The sequence below is a fragment of the Enhydra lutris genome, unplaced genomic scaffold (assembly GCF_002288905.1).
Source record: "Enhydra lutris kenyoni isolate GAN:26980312 unplaced genomic scaffold, ASM228890v2 scaffoldscaffold5, whole genome shotgun sequence".
NCBI lineage: Eukaryota > Metazoa > Chordata > Mammalia > Carnivora > Mustelidae > Enhydra > Enhydra lutris.
Genome location: NW_019154089.1, coordinates 49,346,138 through 49,368,914, shown reverse-complemented (window position 1 = coordinate 49,368,914; position 22,777 = coordinate 49,346,138). Strand labels below are relative to the sequence as shown.

Genomic DNA, 22,777 nt, shown 5'->3' with positions numbered 1-22,777 from the left:
TAACTAACTTCTCTCCCTTCCCCCAGTCTTCCCTTTTCTAGTTTATCTTTCCCACTTCTGCAGAACGATCTTTTAAAATACAGATATGATCATATTACGCCTCTCTCTTTAAAATCCTCAGAGGCTCAACATTGCCCTTGGTTACAAATTCAAACTCCACAGGAGGATATCTGAGGGCCCTAGTGATTTGACCTCCAGCTCTCCAGGCTGATGTGCTACTGGTCTGTTCTTGAGTCCCATCTGTGGTTCCAAAAGCAGTGTGCTGTTTCACAGTTCAGAATCTTTTATATTCTGAGTCCTGTAGTGGAATAACTTTTGCTTGTACTGCTAGTGATCTCCTACTTATCCTTCAAAGACAGGTGTCAAGCATCCTCACCAGGTTTTACCTGATTTCTCTCTCCTCTACTCCCAGCCTATCACCATTTTGCTACGATGGCAGAGTTGACCATTATTCTTGGGCTTATTATATAGTTTGTGGATACCGTGCTTATTTATTACACAAAGAATTGCAAATATTTGTTTTATGTTTTCTTCCACTTCTAGACAGGTCTCCTTGAGAGTAAGGAACCATTTTACCAATCTGTGACTCATCTACAACAACTGGCATAGTGTCTTGTACACAGCAAGGACTCCATAGATGTTTGTAGAATGAGTGAATAAACCGTTGGATTAATTTTCACATATATTAACCCATCCTGCTTCTATAGACTCAGTGTTACACTTCTAAAGTTAGATAATAAGTTTTGGGTTGTATGTTTTTGATATCACTGTACTTGAAACTGGCTACTGTGTCATATAGTTTTAAAAAGACTTAAAGAGCAGGAGGAGAAGGCATTTGTAGCTAATGACTTAAGAGAGTTATCTGAATATCGAGGTCTTTTCCTCATATTGCCCTGGTGCCTGGTACAAGCTCATCCATTCATTCTTTTTCTGACCAAAATGTACAAAACTAGAGAAAAGATTTCGTGATTTTATGGTCATTTTTCTCCTTGCTTCCAATCTTCCTCGCTATCTACACAGAACTGCCGGAGAACTCCATCTGAAATGTAGGTCTGATGGTTGAATCCTCTGTTCATGACTCTTGAGTTCTTTCCTTTCTCCTACATTTTGTCACTTCCACAGCCTTCCACTTTACCAAATTTAAGGTCTTGTTCTTAGGTGGACTTCTTTTGAAAGTTTGTTGTCACTCACAGAACTGTTGAGTGTCCCTTTTGTACCTGTAGTTGATAACACTCACTATCTCTCTTCCAAGCATATTGTTTCGGAGGATAAATATAACAACACATTGGTAATGTTTACGTTAAATGAGCCAGTCTTCTTTGAGCATCTGCTGCACAGGCGCAGAAACAGATAAGTGGTTTTAGTTTCTGGCTGCCAGGGGAACAGAAGGGTTGCCACAACAAACTCAGCAAACAACCCCAAAAGTCCCCAAGAAGCATAAACTCCTGCTGCTGGAAAATCAAAATTAGTAAAGGATTGTTGTGCATTTTTGATGCTTGATCTTAGCTTTGTCCCCTACATCCTTACCGAGAGATTGGACTATTTTCTGCAGCAACTGGGCCATCTTTCGATCTTTAGAAGAGTACATTTGAGAGTCACTTAGCTTTTGAAGGAATTTGAAAACTTTCTGGTTGCTTTGTGGTCAAGTTGGATTGTGCTCTCCTGGAAGCTTGGTCTTTTGACTGACACTGATAAGGTTGGTTCCAAAGAAACCCAGCATCCTCTTTGCCCTGGCGCCACTGGGCCTCGCCACCCTCCTCCCCCGCCACTCCCTCTTCCTCACCCTTCCTTCTCTGCCACCTCTCTATCCCTCACTTGAACTGGCTGCCAGAGTTCACAGACAGCTGGGCAGAGAGTGGCTAAATCTGCCCAGCTGCCCGGGAAGCTTGGCGGCCAGGCCGAGGGAAGGAAGCATCGGCTCTCTTTGAAGGTTGGCCGCCAGTGAATCTCAGGCAGCTGGACTTCAAAGGGGGGACCGCTGGGCTTTCCCTCCTGTCTAGGCAGGTCATTCCACAGCACTGTGCTTCCGGTGTTGGCGTAGTGGCTTTCAAGTTCCTCTTCAATTAAAAAGCTGAATGGAAGGCTGCACTTGTGTTCACATTTGTGTTTCTTGTGTCATATAAACGCTCTAAGATCCTCACCCCTCTTACCCCATACTTAAGAGTAAAGGTGGAGGGGAAGGGTAACATCATCCGAAGGGCAGCTAAGGAGATTCACAGCAGTAAGCGGGATTAACTCCTTTCCAGTTGTAACTTGTGTTATTTACCGAGTTTTAAATTACTTTAAGGACTCGTTGTGTGATCTTCGCAAGTAAAGAACCTTGGCTTATGGATTGCTTAACTAGTGACCTAGAATTGGGTTTAGTTGTGACAGTGGTTTTATTTGTTTCCAGAAGCTGGTATAGTGCTCACCTACCTCGCTGCACTCTCTAGTTCTACTTCCCCACTTTCCACTTGCAAATTTCTTTGGTGGTTACGGGTTGGAGGGGGAGGACTGGCCTCTTGAGGAGAGAGCAAAGGTGCTGCACAAAGTCTAGGCCTTTGTTGCTAAAGTCGGAAGAGCTGTGAGTATGTACGTGTACGGTGGTGGATAGGAGAGTAGGCACTGAAGCCGGGTGCCTGAGTTCAAATCTTGGCTCCCACTTAGTGATCATATGGCGTGGGCAACTACCCTTACTTACTGTGTTGTCCTTCTAGAAAGTGGGGATACTAATAGTATGTATCTCATAAGGCCATTGGAAGGTTCAAGGGGTTAATCCATAGCATGCACTTGGGACAGTATCTAGTCCACAGTAAACTCCCAGTAAATGTTAGCTGTTATTATCATGTACCAGATCCCATTGACTGGGGCTAGAGTGGAGGTGAAAATGACTGGGTTAAAATTTTTATTCCCCCTTTATAGATTAAAAATGGCTAGTTTCTGCTTTAGATGGAATTTGCAATAGAATCCCCCCGAAATTTTTAATAGTGTTTAAATAATGTATTATGTATTTTGAAGGAGAAAAGTTATTTCATGTTATCTACTCTCCATCCCCCCCTCCCTGCACTGCCTTTTTTGGGGGTACAAGGAGATACAGTCATTTAGGACCCTTATTATAATAATCTGTACAAATCCAAAAGAAGCCTGGTAAAACATGATAGCATACATATATGTATATATACTTCAATACATAAATATAAAAATATATGAATATATAAATTAAAAGAGATGATTTAGTGAAGAGTACACTTTCTGGAGTTAGAATCAGGGTTTGAATTTTTGTTATGACAATATACTAGTCATACGTCTTTCAGTAAGTCACCTTGCTAGCCTCAGTTTTCTTGTCTGTGAAGTGAGGTGATTACATACATCTCAGGAGGCTTGTTCTAAGGATGAAATTAGAAAGTGTATGTTTTACTGCACCAAGTAGCAACATGTTCAATAAACATACCTGTTGTTATTGACACCACCATTGGTGTTACAAATTAAATTCTTACTGAATCACAAGGAAGCCTTTAGTCTATGGAGCAGTGGTTGCCTTTTCCTGAGATTTTTATTCTCTTTAGGTCAGAGGCCAACAAACTGTGGATCAAACCCAGCCTGCCATCTCTTCTTTAAATAAAGTTTTATTGGAACACAGCCTCATCCATTTGTTTATGTATTATCTATGGCTGCTTTCATGCTACAACAGCAGAAACCAATCATTACAACAGAAACTGTAGTCCTCAAAGCCTAAAATATTTACTGTGTGGCCTTTTCTAGAAAAAAGTTTACTAACTCTTGTTCTAGATACTGTATTTCCCCAATTAAAGTCCAGAGAATGTTAGTTCTCTCAGTGTTAGTAAGTACTATGTGTATTTAAAAAGTGCCATGGTCAAATAAGCATCAGAAATGTTAGAGAGGTTGAGTTATTCTAGGACTGCTATTTAAAAGACTCTGTCTTTTAATACACTAATGTGCATTGTGAATTTTCAAGACAAGGGCATGGTTTTTAAATAAACTCTATTTTCCCAGGCTTCTTTGGCCCCCACCCCCACCCCCACCCACCCCTGGAGAGGGTGATGTTGCACAAAACATCTTCTGGGAAACCTGCTTTTAGGCTGTTTCTGGAAGGACTTTTTTTCTTAAATCATTTTTCATGGTGATTTAGGTGCTATCCTCATTTGGAAACCTACAGAATATCATCTCATTTTTTTTTTCCCCAGTAAAAAGTACACTTTGCTTAAAATCGGAACAGTAAAATATATCAGATATTTAAATGTTCTAATCAGATAACATCCCCATCTTTAAATGATCCTATATGATGTCTGAAGATTGAACTTGGAATCTCAAAGTCCAGAGTTTCATTTTATTCTTTCTGCAGATTCCAAAAGCTTGGGTTTTCTGTAGGGCTTTAACATTTTTTTCCACCCAGCTTTCAGAGGCATAAATCTAGAGTGCCTAACTGGTGTACCAATTGATTCAGCTAGGGTTTATAGGAAGGGAAATTAATGTGAAGGTAACTTGTGCCTTAGCCAAAAGGGGTTTGTTTTATAGACTAAAGTAAACACCTTGAATTTCAAGTTGCAAGCACACGGGGAGCCAGAAGATTCCAGAGCAGTGGCGTCATATGCAGCCTGTGACTCACACAGCTCAGTGGCTGAGCTTTCTCCTGCAGCTGCAGCTTCCAGCTGGTCATCAGATAGAGCCCTAGGTAGTCACACACTGCGGTCACCTGGCTTCAGATGACCCAACAGACATGGAATTGCAACATTGTCCAGTTATGAATGAAGGCTGGCTATCTCTTTGCCAAACATAGTTGGAAAATAAATGCTAAGTCATACCTGTTTTCTGAAATCACAGTGGTTCCAACAGTGAGCCTGGACTAAGCGTGGAGAACCCTGCTGGAGAGAGAGTTCAGCCCCGCTCATAAATGTTCACACTCGCCCATTCTGTCTCTGTCTTTCTCTTGCTTGTAAGTTTCCCCATTAAAGGCAGAGGCCAGATCCTAGTCATTTTTGTGCCCTCTAAACCTGGCTTATAGTTGATGCAGTAAATGTTTTATGGAAGAATAAGAGGTCTATGTGTGTCTCTCCCTTTTCCAACTTGCAAATCGTTTGAAGAACATTCCATGTGGTCTCTTCATTTATGTATCTCGTTGTGTGTATAATAGGTCCTCGGTAAATGTGGTTCCCACTGTAAATGTGGATTCTGAAAGTTTCATTTTCACACTTTTATTTTATGGGGGATGATGAATAGACTTTTCAGAAACCTTTGTCAGATTATTACTGTCTTTTGGCTTTAAATTCAGAGGAAGGGAGGGCGGGAAAGAAGGAAGGAATGAGGGAAGGGAAAAAACATCTTGGCTGGAGCATAATTATCTTCTTAAAAAAAGTTAGAAACTTGGAAAATTGTCAACTTAGTATGAAATATATTATTCCCTTGAAACATCCTCAAAAGTTCTGAGTTTCATTTGCTGTATTTATTAAGTCTGTTCCTCTTACAAGCACCATGATATGTGATGTATAACATATTATACTGTTCTAAAACTCATTGGCGTTCTTGGAGTTCAGATGTGTCTGGGAAAGAAGGAATCTGAGGCTGACCTTCTTTTTTTTTTTTTTTTTTTTTTTTTAAAGATTTTTCACTTATTTATTTGACAGGCAGAGATCACAAGTAGGCAGAGGGGCAGGCAGAGAGAGAGGGAGAAGCAGGCTTCCTGCTGAGCCGAGAGCCTGATGCAGGGCTCGATCCCAGGACCCTGAGATCATGACCTGAGCCGAAGGCAGAGGCTTTAACCCACTGAGCCACTCAGGTGCCCTGAGGCTGACCTTCTTGAAAGAAAGGATTGAAAATGTGGGGAAAGAGCTTTTATCTAGTACAATAAGGAAAAGCAACTTAAACACAGTCCTCCCTTTCAAATCCTTGAAGAATGAGCTGTTCCTAAGCATTCTCTTCTCTCACTGCAATATTGTCTGCTGGAATCCTCTTATTCGGGGTCCCAAGATTCTATACAAGAATGGCTGCAACTGGTTGGAACCAGACTACAACCACCTAGAGACGGGCGATTCCAAGCGACCACAGCAAGGATTAAGAAACGTTGCTAGAGAGAATTCTTGCTCTCACAGGCAGGTGCAGAAAGGCAAAAGAGGAGCACAGTGATCATGTAAAGTACAACACATGATAAAGTTGAATAAATTTTAAATACTGGATTTCAGGACTGGTTTATGATGGATATTATTTGGTAGCATGCTGAGGTAGACAATCAGTCTTTAAAAAGTTATGCTCCTGTAGTATCATCTGACTTAAAATAATGCCAAACACATGTGATGTTTACTATCTGTCAGGTACTGTCCACATCCTTTATGTTATATTAGTTACCTTTTGCTAGCCTAACAAACTACTCTAAAACTTAGTAACTCCAACAACAGACATTTCTTGTTTCTCACTGTTCTGTGGGTCAGTTGGGCAATACTTCTGGTCTGAAATGGCGGGGCTGATTTCTCCTGCGTTCTCTGTTGCATCTACTGTTAACTAACAGCTGGATGGTCTAGGATGTCCTCACCCACATGTCAGCTGGTGCTATGGGGATGACTGGGCACGTCTCTGATCATCCAGGAAGCTAGTCCGTGCTTTTTTACAAGATGACTGGGCTCCAAAAACAGCAAGAGAACAAGTCCCAATGTATATGCCTTTACAGTTTTCTGCTTGTGTCTTGTTTGCTAGTGTCCTTGGTTAGGCTTCTCCAAGAAGCAGATGCTAAGGCAGCCTTAGATGTATAAGAGATCTATTGCCAAAACTCCTACAAGGGAGAAAATGAGTGCGGGAGCCAGACGAGGAGGCTAGAGTACCAGATGGTGACACAGGTCCGACTCCTATGAAAGAAAGAGGGAGGGAAGGGGGGATTTGGCGTTGGGTAGGAAGAATCTCAGACAGCAGCACAGTTCTAAGAAAGCATTGGCCAGGCCAGTGGGAAGTCCTTTTGCCAGAATCACCATAAGGCTTTATTAATCTGCTCTAGCTATGACCTGTCATTCATCACAGGAGCTACAATTGGGACTACTACTCCATTAAGTCTGTAGTCAGCAGTCCCTTTGTGGAAGGACTAGGAGAATTATTGCTCCACTGAGTAGCATTGTCCTTTTTCTTAGGAATCTGGCTACCTCTGTAGTCGGTAGGCTCCTGATCTGAAAATAGGCTTAGATATGGGACTAGAACAAGGGATCATGACTTTTTATTGAGGTGACCACCTTCAGCCTCCTCCTCCTCCGTTCATCTCTCTTTTTGATGGTAGAGATCAAGCATTACCTTTGTTGTCTGCCCATCCCTTCTGTCCCTAGGAATGCTGTGTTCTGTCAACCTTCTCCATAACTCCCTGCACATCAAGCCCCCTTGCCTGCCTCTCTGACTTTGCCAGTCATTATGCTTTATGTTATAGTAATTGCAACCTTTTGACTTCTAGTAATTAAATACTACCACCTGGCTGATATTAATTTGGGCCTCATCATCCCTGTTAATTTTAATGGTCTAGCTCTGTGACATTAGCCCTGGGCTACAGAGGAGAGCTGCCATTGAACTTCTCAGTGATGCTGGCTCTCTCCCCTGTGCTTGCTGATGTTCCCTGTAAATGGTGGTTCTTCTGGGCTCTCCCATGAAAAATAATAATCTGTTTTCTCCGGCCTGACATAATATATCCATTCCAGTATGCCCATTTCCCTAGGCCTTTTTATTTCCTCTGCTGGGACAATCAGGGTGTTTTTATTTTACTCAACATTGGCCATCACTTTTCTAGGCCTCCAACAGCTTCTAGGCCCCTAGCAGCTTGTTTGCCCCATATCCTGGGTTCCTTTTCCAAAAATCCTCACCTCCCCATGCCAGAATCAAGGAATCCTGCTTATCTAGTCTTACATCAAAGCCCCATTGATTAAACATCATCACCCTTTAAACTCAAGACACGTCATGTCTCCTTCCAGAAGCTGCTAGCTAATTTGTCCCAGTAGCTGCTAGCTAATTCTTGCGTTTTCTTGGTGTGTAATCTCTTTTCTCCTTTCAGCCACTGCAACAGCCCCCCACACCTCCCACCCTGCCCCAGCTGAGTCATCCTGGGATTCAACCCTAGTTATTAGTCTAGAAGCCAGGAGAGGAGGAGGTAGGGGAAGGTCCTCATGGGGGAGGGGCGGTTGTAGGATTTTCCAACACAAACAAAGTTCTAGCTCTTCCTAGGGCAAGAGTGGCCACCACTCTAAGCTGTGAGTGTTCCAAGGGCATCTGCAGATCCAGCGTTCTAAGGACATCCATCCAGATATCCTATCCTTATGTTTCAGGGTCTTAGGTTTTCCCAGCTAGAACCCTGACCTTAGAACAACAGACCTGCCTTGGTTGAGCATTTAAATGTCCCCGGAGCTCTATAAATCTAACTACCAGATCACTTTTGTCTATTGCTCAGCTCTGTCCGTTCTTCCACTGCAGGAGATGAGGGCCTCTTCAAGAAGTACTGAAGTCAGCCCTCTGGTTCTCCCACATGGTCTCTAACTGTTAATGGCCCTCAATTTCTCATTATCCCTCTGTAGGGTATCAGTACAACTTAGCTGTAGCCAGCCAACACCATTATTTCTGTAGGCATTGTGCCTCCCATGTCTTTTAAATGCCTAAAACATTGTACCCACAAGGACATTCCCCTATACCAGGAAGTGTTCCCAGGTCACGTCCAGTGAAATCTGTAGCACTTGAACTAGTACCAAGCACTAGAGTGTATCTGCACCTCATAGTCCACTTAAAACAATGTTTTCTCTATCTGTCAGGAGATGAATGAGCCAGTCCCACATTCCTATCTCACCCTGATGTTGTTGGATCCCTCATAGCAGCACTTTTGTTAGTCTGGGTCCTCTGAAAACAGACACCAAGATCAGGATTAAACATGTGAGATTTCCTGGGGACAGGCCTGAAGGGGGTAATGGGTAGGGAGTCTGTGAAGTCTGGAAAGAGAGCATGATGCGGGTCACACCTCTGTGAAAGGAAAGAAAGAAGCATTAAATGTTCATCTGCGGATGAGTGAATAAATAGAATGTGATACATTTATACAATGGAATATTTTATTTGGTAATAAAAAGATATGAACTACTGATACATATCTACACTGTGGATGAACCTCAGAAACATAGGTGAAAGAAGCCAGTCACAAAAGAGAGCTCATTGTGTAATTTCATTTAGATGAAATGTGCAGATAGACAAATACACAGAGACAAACTACAGTAGCAGTTGCTTGGGGCTGAGGGGTTCGGAGGGAAATGGGCAGTGATTGCTAATGTGTATAGGGTTTCTTTCTGGGGGTGATGGAAACGTACTTAAATTATGGCTGCCCAACTCTCTGGAAATACTAAAATCAGTGAACTGCATACTTTAGGTAGACAAATTCCATGGTATGTGAATTATATCTCAATAAAACTGTTATAGTAAAAGAAAAGAAAAAAGAGGGCCGTGCAGAAAAACTCTTAGACTGTAGCACAATGTCAAGAAAGTTTCATGCAGATTGGCTGGGAGCGGTCCTTGGAAAGCCTGGCCGAGTCACAGAGGCAGGGGGCATGGCAGTCAGTTACGGTTTTTACCCTGGGAAATGTGACAGGCACATTTTCACGGCTGCATGACCTGTATGCCCAAGCAAGTCACATGTCCATACCCAGAACCCAGGGTTTGAGAAGAAAACAGCACATCTTGATGAAAAGAACAGCAAAGTTGTATTGCAAAGACTTTTGCCGTGCTTGCATCAATTCATTAAATTTTCCCAACAGCTGACGTGGATATTATTATTATTCTCATTTAATAGATGGCAGAGGGGGGCATAGGGAAATTAGTTCATCCAAGATCATTCAGATGGTAAGTGGTGAAGCCTGGATTTGAGCTCGTCAGTCTGGCTGCATCGTCTGCTTTTTATCATGGTGTCATATTTTCACACACTGTATTAATCTGAATACCACAGCATCAGTTGGAGAGGCATTACTGTCCCTTTCTCCTCACTAAAATGAAGGCTTCGTGGCAGTAGGGAATGGCAAATCATGCTCATATGACAGTTTCTGTTGTTTTGTACGTATTCTCTTCATTCTCCTTACTACAGAATCAGAGAGACAGGAGTGAATTATGTTCAGTCTAGACCAGTATTTATTCTGTTCTTACTCTTGCCATTTAAAAAAATCCTGGCGTATTTTTATCCTAGTGTAATAGGTAACTCTAACGTGTGATTGCACATGTAGAGTTGCTTGGTTATTGAAACTAGGTTCCCAAGGAGAAAGAAATTTTTTATCTATTGAGGGGGTCCTAGAAACAGATTTGAGAGGACAAATGTTTGTACCCTTCATCGGTTAGGGAGCCCTGCATTTGCTTCATCTTGCTCTTGGGATTTGTATTCTGGTAGCACAGCTGCGTGCCAGCAACTTTCTGAAAAGAGGTTCCTACTACAGAGTTAATGAATGTGTGGTATTGACCTAAGGCAGGGATTAGAAAGTCAAACGTAACTCCGTGTCTTTGGGAGTTGAGGAGAAGGGGAGGGGTGGGAAGATGTGTACAGTATGTTATTTTAAAAATTAACAAACTGAGAAACAGAAAGATTAATCAGTTTGGCCAGGGTCAAACTAAAATGTAACAGGCTGAAAATTTAGGTGAAATCAGCTTGGCTGTAGGACCAATATTCTTTCCGTTAAATTTTCCTCTATTTTCAGCCCAGCAATTCATTTAAATTCCCTCATTTAAAATAGTTTATTCCACTGTCTCTGTTAGTTACAAAACATACTTTGATCATTTTGAGGGCTGTCATTCTTCTTGCATTGATCGACACACATAGAACAATAAAGATACTGGGATCTAGGGGCACCTGGGTGGCTCAGTGGGTTGAAGCCTCTGCCTTCGGCTCAGGTCATGATCCCAGGGTCCTGGGATCGAGCCCCACATCGGGCTCTCTGCTAGTCAGGGAGCCTGCTTCCCTTCCTCTCTCTCTGCCTCTCTCTCTGCCTACTTGTGATCTCTCTCTCTCTGTCAAATAAATAAATAAAAATCTTTAAAAAAAAAAAAAAAAAAAAGATACTGGGATCTAGGCAGCCCGGGGGTGTCAACTCACTGACCATCGGTTACACCTCAGAATGTTTGGATTATGTTTAGGATTTGGGGAATGGTATATTTAAGACTTTGTGGAAGACATCATATTTTTCTATGAGAATTTGGCAGACTGTGTTGGAGAAGAAAAGCTGGAATTAGTCAGCACAGCCACGGAAGATGGGACCAGGAGTCATACGTAGATATTGGAATTCTAGGAAGGAGTCTTGGACCCAGTTTAAGAAAAGTGTTCCCAGGGGCGCCTGGGTGGCTCGGTGGGTTGAGCCGCTGCCTTCGGCTCGGGTCATGGTCTCGGGGTCCTGGGATCGAGCCCCGCATCGGGCTCTCTGCTCAGCAGGGAGCCTGCTTCCTCCTCTCTCTCTGCCTGCCTCTCTGCCTGCTTGTGATCTCTCTCTGTCAAATAAATAAATAAAATCTTTAAAAAAAAAAAGAAAAAGAAAAAGAAAAGTGTTCCCAGTTAGAGCCACCCAGAAATGGACTGATCTTGCTTGTGAGGTAACGTGTTCTGTGCTGTCAGAGGCTCCTGGCCATCTGCTAAGAAAGGATCGAGGGACAGTTTTACCAATTGGAGTTTGTATGGTAAGATCTCAGGAGAGGGCCCTTAAAACGCCAGCATTTGTGCTTGTGTTTTCCATCACTATGAATCTGAGACTTGATACTCTCCAAATCATAACCGAAGGCCCTCCTAAGAATAGGAAACCTATATAAAGGAGTTAATAATCTCAGCTTCCCTGAAGAACGATGTTCTTCGCTTGGGATGATCATAAAATCAAAGGAGAAGTCATGGTTTTAGATTTCCCAAGTTATGCCAGAAGTGTTTTTAGTCAGGTTGACGCTGTTTCCAGAGCATAAGTGTGTTTGTCATCTATTTATGCAAGTTTAAGATCACCTCTGGTTCTCATTTTATTTCATTAGAATAAACTTTTGTTATTGGTTAAAGTGAAGTTAATAATTGGAGAGCACTTTTGACATGAAATCTGTGAACTGTTCATCGGAAGTGAGGACATTTTGCTTTTTTATTTTATTGGGTCCTTTTAAAAGAGGAAATGACTTAGATTATTTTGAGTGCAATCTCTCTTGAAATCTTAATTTTTAATATGCGGCCGTTTGTTGCTCTAAAAGACTGTTGCACTGACATGTGAATTACTATGGCAGCAGGAACCACGGGAGTCAGAAAGATGGGGGGGGATGCAGGGCTTGATCCCAGGACCCTGGGATCATGACCTAAGCTGAAGGCAGACACTTAACAACTGAGCCACCCAGGCGCCCCCAGAAGTTCTATTTAGAATTTAGTCGTTGATAACTTGATAAAACATGGCCAAGTGGCAGATTTTCCTAATTGAGTTTGGTAGCAGAGTTTCATTTCTCTGAGGATCAAAATACTCCCAGACTATTCTCCGCATGTGCCCAGAATGATCTTTTTAAAAATAAGCAAACCTAGTCACGTTCTCCTCTGAGTAATCACCATTAAGCAGCTCCCTTTTGCCTTCAGGATAAAATCTAAGCCCTTAACATGACCTATAAAGCTCGCTGTGATCGAGGCCCTGCTCACACCATCCCCCCACCTCTCCTTCCCCTCCAGTCGTGGTTAGCTTCTTTTAGTTCTTTGAATGCAGCTAGCTCCTTTACCTTTATGCACGTTAGCTTTCCATTGCTTCTTAACAAATTACACTATTTAGTGCCTTAAAAAAAAAAATCACCCAATTTATTATTTCACAGTTTCTGTAGGTAAGGTGTCTGGCATGGTGTGGTGAGTTCTCTTCTTAGGGTCTCATCAAGCTAAAATCAAACTGTTGGCCAAGGCGGTGGCTCTCCTCAGGGGCTCAGGGTCCTCCTTCAGACGCACTAGTTACTGGCAACATTCAGATCCCCATGTCCCTGACATATCTTTAGAATCAACAGTGGCATGTCCAGCACTTCCAGTCTCTTATTTACTCTCTGTCATGTCTCTGCAGCTTTTTCTTCTGTCCTCAGCCAGGAGAAAGTTCTGCTTTCCCCGTCTCATGTGACTACTTCAGCCCCACCTGGGTAATCCAGGATGATCGCCTTCTTTGAAGGTTAACTAGTTAGTAACCTTAGTTATACCTGCAGCGTCCCCTTTGCCATGTAGAGTGACATGACACCAGGAAATGGAGGTCATGGGGGTCGGAATTCTTCCTACTACAACACAGTACCCTGTGACTGGAATATTCATTGTTACCTCTGCGTCCTCCTCAGTCATCTGCTAACTCGTGCTTTCATCCACTGGGTCTCGGGATTTCTTTCTGCCCCCCTCCCCCAGTTCTCAGGTTTGGATTAGGCATCTCTCTTCAGTGCTCACTTATTACTCCTCATGTCCCCATCATACCACTTGTCACTTACGCTTACCCGTACGTATTCCTTCAGGGGACTGTCAACTCTCTAAGGAGAAAAGCTGTGTTTATCTTGGCACATTTGTGTTTCCCTGTTTAACCTTGTGTCTTTCATGCAGTTGATGCCCAATTAAAAGAGAAGTTGAGTCAGTTAATTATTTGTACCCATGAAAGGTGGAAGCATGAGCAACATGTTTAATACAAATTTCTAAGACTATCAGAGGAAGAGAGAGGACAAATTAAACTCAAGATATACAAATTATTAAAAACAAAAATGAAAACAAAACCCAGCCTGCTTTTGTGAGATAATGAGGTGCTCCTCATTACTGGAAGCTTTTAGGTAGAAGCTCACAGATGGGGGGTCAGGAGTATTGATGTGAGGCTAATGGACATGAGCTCCATTTTGTGACTCATTCTTGTTAGGGTTGATGTAAGACTGAAAGAGATGGAATCACTTGTATTCCTATCCCTGTGGCTCCCAGGAGAGACCTCCGTGCTGTGTCACCAGCCATGTCCCTTGTCCAGTCACTGGAATTACCCAGCCTGGTGGAGCTGAGATAATCGACTCCCTAGTTTTTGCCTGTGCTGGTTAGTGAATCATAACTGAGTGACAAGATTAGTAGAGTTACCTTTGTAAGTCATTAACTGTGAAGAAGTAACACTGGAAGTAAAAAGACTGCTAACATACATGAACAGAGAAGGAGTATCATGTAGAGTGTAAGAGTGGCCTTTCAGTTCAAACACTGAGCTGTACCACTTATGAGCTATGTGACCTTACCTCAGGTACGTAAGTCTTTGTGGTTCTGTTTCCTAATCTGTAAAACGCAGATGATGATAGTAGAACCTAACTTGTAGAGTGATTGAGAGAATTGAGTAGATGAGATAGTAAAGGGTACAGTGCGTAGGGTACGATTAGCATTGTGTCAGGGTTGGCTCTCCCCCTCTTCCGCTCCACAGCAACATAATCCTGCAGGCACGTTAAAGAGAGTTCAAGACCTACAACCACATGCACGGTGTCTGGCATATACTAGGAATACAATGAGGCTTGAACTCACAATGCTGAGATCGTGAGTCCCATGCTTTACAGACTCAGCCAGCCAGGCAACCCTACAATGATATTTTTAATTTAAAAAATGATATGTTCATTTGTAATTTTTATTCAAATTTTTCAATTTTATTTTATTCGTATTTACCATAGGAAATGGTCCCAATGACTTTATGCTCTGAGAACTAAATACTGTGCCAATCTTGTCTTGCTCAGAACTTGCTAAGGCAGTCTGAAAAAATGGGACTTAATCTCTTTTTTATTATTAAAGCAAATGGATGTTTTAAGAAACCTTTTGAATTATTTTCCAGAATAAAGAAAACTATATTCAAGTAAAATTCATATTATACGTATATCGTTTCCTAGATGATAAGGTAAAATACTCCTGCCACAAAAACGTTCTCATTTGAATTCCGATGAGATATTAACACTTTGCTTGTTTTTCAAACAGGTTCATCCCAAATTCCACTATAAACAGGCTCATGACCCGGGCACAGACACTTCTTGTGTGACTTTTTCTTATGATGGTAATGTCCTTGCCTCTCGTGGAGGTAAGTTAAAAACTTTCTTTTGGATGTGTCTCTTTGTTTAAAAATGATCATAATTAACAGATGTTACTTTAATATCCTAACAGTAAAGCTATCTGTCCTTTTGTTAATGTACCTTTGCCAGTCTTTTTTTTTTTTTTTTCATTAAAATGCATTTCTAACTTGGCAATATTGTTTTCTTAAAAGATATCGAGTAAAATTTAGAAAATATATACTTTTTGCCTAAATTTTTATTTTAGCTTTAAATTCCATCAGAGTTTGAGCCTCCAAGGATGACCTTTGCCTCTAATTTAATGAAATTTTATAGATGATGTTCTATATTCTTCCTATATTGTTTTATAATTTAGAGTCTTCTCTTGGCTCACAATTTTTTTTTCCAGTTTGAACACTGTACCTCAATTCAGTTAAAAAAAAATTGTGTACTTTGATGTTAGTTTTTAAATAACTTCATAGTTCTCTATTTACCCACATTCATATGGTTGAATATGGGTTTTTTTCTCGCTGAATCTTTCTCACGCCAATGAACCAAGTGTTGATACAAGAGAATAGAGAGGGCAGCTTATGAGCTGACTGAGCCAGCCAGGCAACCCTACAATCATATTTTTTATTTAAAAAACGATACGTTCATTTGTAATTTTTATTCAGATTTTTCATATTCCCATTATGGGAAGTATGGGACATGACTGAGGATCTTCCTGTGGGCCCGTTTGTGGGGAGGGAAAAGAAACAGTAGAGTAGGAGCCATTACAGATGGCTTTAAGTATCACATAAAGGATTTAGTCTTTATTCTGTAGGCCATGTTAATCTAGCAACACTACATTTGGTCAGTCATTCACTCACTCAACTGCTCTATGTTGAGCAACTTCTCTGAGCAAGCATTGTGCTAGGTGCTGGGTCTAAACTGTGAACATCATAGAAGAGTTCCTTTCCTGAAAGAATGTGCTCTGGTGTAGAGGGTAGTGGGAGTGAGAAGGAGATGGAGAGATTTGGCCTGGCTTTCGCTCAATTCAGCCATTCCATGTCTGTGTACCTTGGGAATTGCATCAGATTCTCTTTCTTCTGAGGAAGCCTTGTCTGTTATATCCAAACTACCATCACTTACATAATTGTAAAACATCAAAGCACATGTATTTTCTATTTATGGTCTATATGGAAAAGGGGGGGGAGTCTGTATAAAGTATGTATATTGGTCTATCGGTTCTAACCTATTTGAGTCCTGAGAGGACTCTTAATTAAGACTGTATATACTCTTTACTTACAAATAATGGTTCTTACCTCAAGAGTGTGTACCTGAATTGTCTGAGGAAGTTTTTCAAATGATAAATGTTTCACTTAGAAATTCTCACATTGGGGTGCCTGGGTGGCTCAGTGGGTTAAAGACTCTGCCTTTGGCTCAGGTCATGATCCCGGGGTCCTGGGATTGAGCCCCGAATCAGGCTCTCTGCTCAGCAGGGAGCCTGCTTCCTCCTCTCTCTCTGCCAGCCTCTCTGCCTACTTGTGATCTCTGTCTGTCAAATAAATAAATAAATAAAATCTTTAAGAAAAAAAAAATTCACAGTTACCCTTGCAGCTTTAGAATAGTGTACCCAAATCTCCAACGTGGAGTGAGGGGACGAAAGAAGAATAAGAGGGAAGCATTGTTTGAAAATTCCTCTCAGAGGATTCTAAAACAGGCCAGCCCCAAACCAGTTGATAATTACTAGAAGTATACGACTAACCTCATTTCAGTCAAAGCCATTTTGGTGATAATTCTTGCCTTCCCCTTCCATCCTATAATAGCTGTTGGGTAACACGTCGCCAACACAACATGTATGCTCTATTCTATCATTTTTCTTCCTGGACGTATAGAATATGGCAGATGGAATTCTAGTCAGCAGAATCCCCAGGTGTTGCAAGGTATTCCGGCTAGCACCAGAACCTGTCAGGTTAGCTAAACTGTTTAATGCAGATTAATGTTTTCTTATTATTTGAGAATTATGAGAATAGGTAATCTTTTTTTAAGACCAAAAAAAAAAAAAAAAAAAATGGTGAGTCTTACAGAGTCCTTCCATTTTAAGCAGGTCCCCAGTCCAGCCAGTTGTAGATTAGTGCACCTGCCAAAAGTTGGGTTTCAGAAGAAGGGTCACTTGGGAGAGAATGGAGATTTTTATTGAAATCTCCACTCACCTCACTTGCACCTGATACTGATTCTTTATTGGACCCAAGGGGTTGAGGCAGGTCTCAGCTGTGGACACCAGGGAGAAAAGAACAGCAAAGACATCACTTATATGAGTTTTGGCTTTCATTATGGCCAGGAATATTAGTTAGTAGCCCTTTAGAAATATAAAAAAAGTGATTCTTAGAAGAATATTCATTACACTTTAAAGAGCTTTTGGAAAAGCTGTACTCCCTGGCAAAGCGAAGAATGATAGCCACGTTGGAGTCATACTGGAGGGAAGGGAATCCCGGGGCTCACTCTCATTCATGTTAATGGATAGCTTCATCTACACCCCAGTGGGAGAAGGAATCTATTGTGAACTGAACTGTTTCCAGTCCTGATGGTTGTTAAATTAGTATCTTCTTAAGAAGTCAGGTTATGTTCAACTATACCATAGGGGAACTGCCAGCTGCTGTAAAATCACTCCTTAGAGCAGAGTCTCCAGGGCTCTTCTAACCCACAGATGCTGCATCAGTTTGAAAATTTATTTCTAGGAGGCCGGTTCATTATCATAAATCTTTCTACTGTTCTCACATCCACTACTTTCAAACTCCCCAGTTAAAACAGTAAAATGCACTTATGTGCACCTTCCTTTCCCCTTCCTTCTTTCTTTCCTTCCTATAGTTATACACTAAGTTTAGCAAACTCTAAATTTAGAACTAGTTTTTTTTGCACAATTCACTTTTTTTTTTCCTTTTCCATTCCTCTATCAGGTGATGATACACTGAAATTATGGGACATCCGACAATTTAATAAGCCACTTTTTTCAGCCTCGGGTCTTCCTACCATGTTCCCAATGTAAGTAGCATATTTTAAATAACTGATAAACATAAGAGAATAGAGAAAAAAATTTGTCACTTTAATTTATGTCATATGTCTTAAAAAGGGACAAGAAGAGTACTTGAAAACTGTTTTTTGAAAGATGCATTTTGTTTTTCCCTTTCATTTGCACATTCTTCAGACCATAAAACTTTTTTGAAGTTGAAATGATATACGTTCATGTGTCTCTCTGTGTGTATACTTGGGATAGTAAAAATATTTTAAGAGATTGAATTGTTCTTTTAATATGTATAAATGAGAGGGTAGGCCTACGTATTTGTTGTCTTTTAAAATTTGAGCCCCATTCCATCAAAGCAATCTTCCATAGTTCCTGAGCATTATTACGTGTCATTCTCTCAATTTTTTCTTACCATCATCCTAGTCAGTAATTCAGTATACTTCACTTGGTCAGAGTACCTTGCTCTAGGTAGCTGAACACCATTACCTCCATTCTGTTAAGTTGACAATGGAAGCACTTAAAGGTTTTTCTAAGGCAATTGAGGTAGGATTTGAACTTTTAAGTCCTACAATTGATGCCTAAATAAAACTTTCTATTTTTTAGAAATAAAATCTCACATCTGTGTTAAATAATGACCAACAGGGAGAGCGTGAAGGGGATGGAAGCGTCAAACGGAGGAAACTGTGTCATAGCAGAGCATTAATTCTAGTGTGGTCCGTTGCCCATGGCAGTTATCTGCTAAAACAAACAGATGGACAAACAAACATGAATTTATAGCTGATGAGAATTTTTTGAGCTATTATGCCTGCTGCAAGCTATACTAACTACATAACTTCTTTGGATCATGTCTTAGATTATTCACAATCAGGTGGCCAGATCTCTAATAACAAGGGCTCTTGAATCATAGCCATCAATTAGGTTCCAGCAGTTCAACCTGCTCCTCATTTCATGGTCCTTGACTTGACAAAACTCAAATTATTTGGGGATGGTGGCTAGTGGTGGTAAAAAATAATTCCAAAACTGGACAAAATTATCACTTCTTAGACATTAGTCATACAATGTCTGTTTGTCTATATCTCCGTCAAGGTCTATCTTGACTTTTTCCCACACTTCCTTTACATTAAAAAATAGGATGTGTAGAAGTTAAAAAAGCACAGATTCTGGAATCAGACTGCCTGAGTTCACATCCCAGCTGCACCACTTACTTTTGTAATCTTGGGCAAGGGCAAGGTTTCTTTAATCTCTCTCTGCCTCAATTTCCTCATCAGTAAAATGGGGATAATAATATCTACCTCATAGGATTATTGTGAAGATTAAGTGAACTAATATACATGCTTGACTTACGTTGAGCCCTCAATAAGATTACAGTGGTGGTGTTTATGTTTTATTTAACTCATTGCTGTAGGGTCCTAAGCTTATGCTAATAGACTGTTTTTGCCTGTAGGACGGACTGCTGTTTCAGTCCAGACGACAAACTCGTAGTCACTGGGACATCTGTTCAAAGGGGATGTGGCAGCGGCAAGCTTGTTTTCTTTGAGCGCAGGACTTTCCAAAGGGTGTATGAAATAGACATCACGGATGCGGTATGTAAATTCTTCTCTCCTCAGCCTTGAGAATGAAGTTTGCCTCCTAGTCATCTTTTGTTTTGGTTTTAGTTTTTAAATAGAACATAAGTCCTGGCCCTTATGGTGCAATGGTAGCTGCTTTTTTCACCAACACAGGAATTCATAATGTAATGCTGACTGGCTGATCGATGCTGTCCCTTCCTCTGACCCAGTATTTCCCATGGGCCCACACTTCAGTCGGAATTTCGGCTGGGCTGGGGACGTTTGCCCCTCTGCCAAGCATTTGGAGGACAGCAGAAGCTGATCACCATGTAGGATCCAGAAAGGAGTGCCCCAAAGGGCGCGTGTTTGTGAGGATTCAGGGATTGTGGGCAGAAGTGAAAGTTATGCCCTCAGAAAGTGATGAATTGTACCATTGTTCCCTAAACCTTGAAAACTGACAGAATTCTGCTTGCCAGAGTTGTCATTGAGGTAAGACTCAGCTTCCACTGAGCTTAATTTCTGTTTAGTTATTGGGAAGTTTAAAACATTTCACAGTTAACTTCTGCCTCTAAAAAAGTCGATTAGTTTTCTTTACATATTTACAAAACACCAGCATGCTTGGGGGCGCCTGGGTGGCTCAGTGGGTTAAAGCCTCTGCCTTTGGCTCAGGTCAGGATCTCAGGAGCCCCGCATCGGGCTCTCTGCTCAGCAGGGAGCCTGCATCCTCCTCTCTCTCTGCCTGCTTCTCTCTCTACTTGTGAACTCTGTCAAATAAATAAATAAAATATTAAAAAAAAAAAAAAAACCAGCATGCTTGCATGCGTTGTTCCGCTGATTCATCCATTCCTGTCCCGAGACCGGAGCTGGATATAACACAGTAAGAGTGAAGTTTCCCCGAGGAAAATCCGAATTCCTTTATAGTCTTTTAAAGTATGTATTAGTATTTAGAAGGTAAGGTAAATCATTGTTATTTTCTGAGTATGAAACAGACCTATTAATGTCTGTGCACAATTTTTTTGGCTCACTGTCAAAGCCTTTAGTAATACCCTGTGTCTTAAACAGTGCCCTTATGTAGACTTCTCCACTTCTTTCCTCTCTTTGTAAACAGTTGGGACATATTATGTACTTAAATGATTCAGACAATTGAACAACTGTTTTTAAATCACTAGTCAAAAGCTCCTGTCTCTAATGTTCTAGTATTACTGTGTACTCTTAATTTGTAGGCCCTAAATTTGAAACCCTGGTATAGTTAGTTAAAGACAATGAATTAACAATGAGACCAATTCTAGATGAGTACTTAAGTTTTATAGATTCTAATCTCATGACATAATTTGAAATGTACCAGCACTACTAATAATTTTTTTGGGGTATATCCAAGAGCCAACTAAAACACTAGAATCAAAGAAAAACATTCTTGACTCTATCAACTTTAATCTCAAAAAATAAAATTATTATAATCGGTTGTTCCAGAAGTAAGCTGTGTTCTGTTATGCCTCTCAATGACTATACATGTCAGTATTACTTGTGGTGTTCTGGTTTTTAATTATAATTAAAATTGAAACCTGAATAAATTAAGGGATGTATGATTGCAATTTTAAGAACCCCTGTGTTTTTGTAGTGTATAGAACATGCTGTCTGCTGTGTTGCTCTGAATTGCTTTTCTAGCTACATCTTTTGCTCTATAGTATTTACTGCCGTTGCATCTGTTATGTGTTTGTTGTCTGTTTTCTTGCATCAAGATGTAAGCCCCCTAGAGCAGAAACTCCGTCGTGTTCACCGTAATCTCCTCAGTGCTTAGAACAGTGCCTGGCACATAGTTGTTGAATGCATGAATGGTATACTTGGCAAGTGAATGTAATGAATTCTGTATGTCTTTGGAGAGTGAGGCAGAAGAGGAGTATCTAGAGACGGAAAGGTGAACGGATCTTGTATACCATAATAAGAAGGTGACTTTATCTTCTGTTTTTTGTTTGTGTGTTTGTTAAAGCAAAGGAATGGCACAGCCCGATTTAGTCTTTAGAACATTTTTATTGAATTTTATTGAAGTGCAAAGGGTAGATTTACAAGATTTGGTGTCGTGTATGGAGGCTGAGGTTTATTACTTGGGATACTGGGCCAGTGTTCCCCAAGATTTAAAAAAAAGAAAAGAAAAGAAAAGGAAAAAGCAGATTTTGGAAGAAATTCAGTACATTGTTGTTGAAATACCTGCAGAGCCTCTGGGTGAAGACAGTAGACAGATAGGTAAGTGAGTTTGGTCCTTAAGGAAAGAAGACACAGTTTTGGGGGGAAATATTTACAGTTTATAGTTGAAATGTTGGTTACTGATTACTTTGATCAAAGAAAGGGCACAAAGGATGGAAAACATGGGCTGTAGGAAACCCAGACTTTTAAGGGATGAGCAAATGAAGAGAAGCAAACAAAGGAGAAACGTCATTAAGTCAATGGAATATACCTCCTATTGAATTGTCTTAGAAAAGTCAGAAAACAGATCTTGAGATCCATATTAATAGATGAAGAGAAAACTTCAAATAGGAACAAAAATGCCACAGCACTTCAAACCAGCTTTTTAAATAATTGATTTATGATCCGTTTGATTGCATTTTTGTTGTTGTTACTATCAGACAGCATTGTTTTTGTTTACATAGTGGAATGGTATGGTAAAAGAACTTTAAAATGCCCCTCTGGGGGCGCCTGGGTGGCTCAGTGGGTTAAGGCCTCTGCCTTTGGCTCAGGTCATGATCCCGGGGTCCTGGGATCGAGCTCCGCATCGGGCTCTCTGCTCTGCAAGCAGCCTGTTTCCTCCTCTCTCTCTGCCTGCCTCTCTGCCTACTTGTGATCTCTGACTGTCAAATAAATAAATAAAATCTTTAAAACATAAAATAAAATGCCCCTCTGATCTAAAGTTTTAAGACTTGGAATATAAGAGAATAAATGTGATCTTTGGAATGGGTAAAGATAGTGGACATTTTGCTTGAAGGGCCAAAAATATCTCTAATTTTATTGTATTTTTGTCACTAAAAACCAGAATAGTCATCTCTTTTGGAAATACCGCACTCTGCTGCTGTAAGGTACTTACTGTGTAGAGTTTTAATTTACATAAACAGCAACATCTCATTCTTTTTGTTTGTTTGTTTGGTTGGTGTTTTTTTTTTTTTTTTGATTAAAACTCCTCTTATTTGTATCATGAATTGTACAATCTCCAGTTCTCTTTGTCTCTAGAATATCCTAGCTGTAGCATTGATGCCTGGAT

General features: G+C 40.8%; 1 protein-coding gene across 3 annotated transcripts in view; it reads left to right on the top strand.

Moving 5' to 3' along the window:
* Window positions 1–22,777, top strand: part of LOC111141227 (WD repeat domain 70) — a 346,638-nt gene that overhangs the window by 277,946 nt on the left and 45,915 nt on the right. For all 3 annotated transcript variants that reach the window (XM_022493646.1, XM_022493644.1, XM_022493645.1), the window contains 3 exons: window positions 14,909–15,008; window positions 17,916–18,000; window positions 19,425–19,563. In XM_022493646.1, coding sequence (XP_022349354.1) covers window positions 14,909–15,008; window positions 17,916–18,000; window positions 19,425–19,563 — 324 coding nt within the window. The remainder of the gene's footprint in view (window positions 1–14,908; window positions 15,009–17,915; window positions 18,001–19,424; window positions 19,564–22,777) is intronic.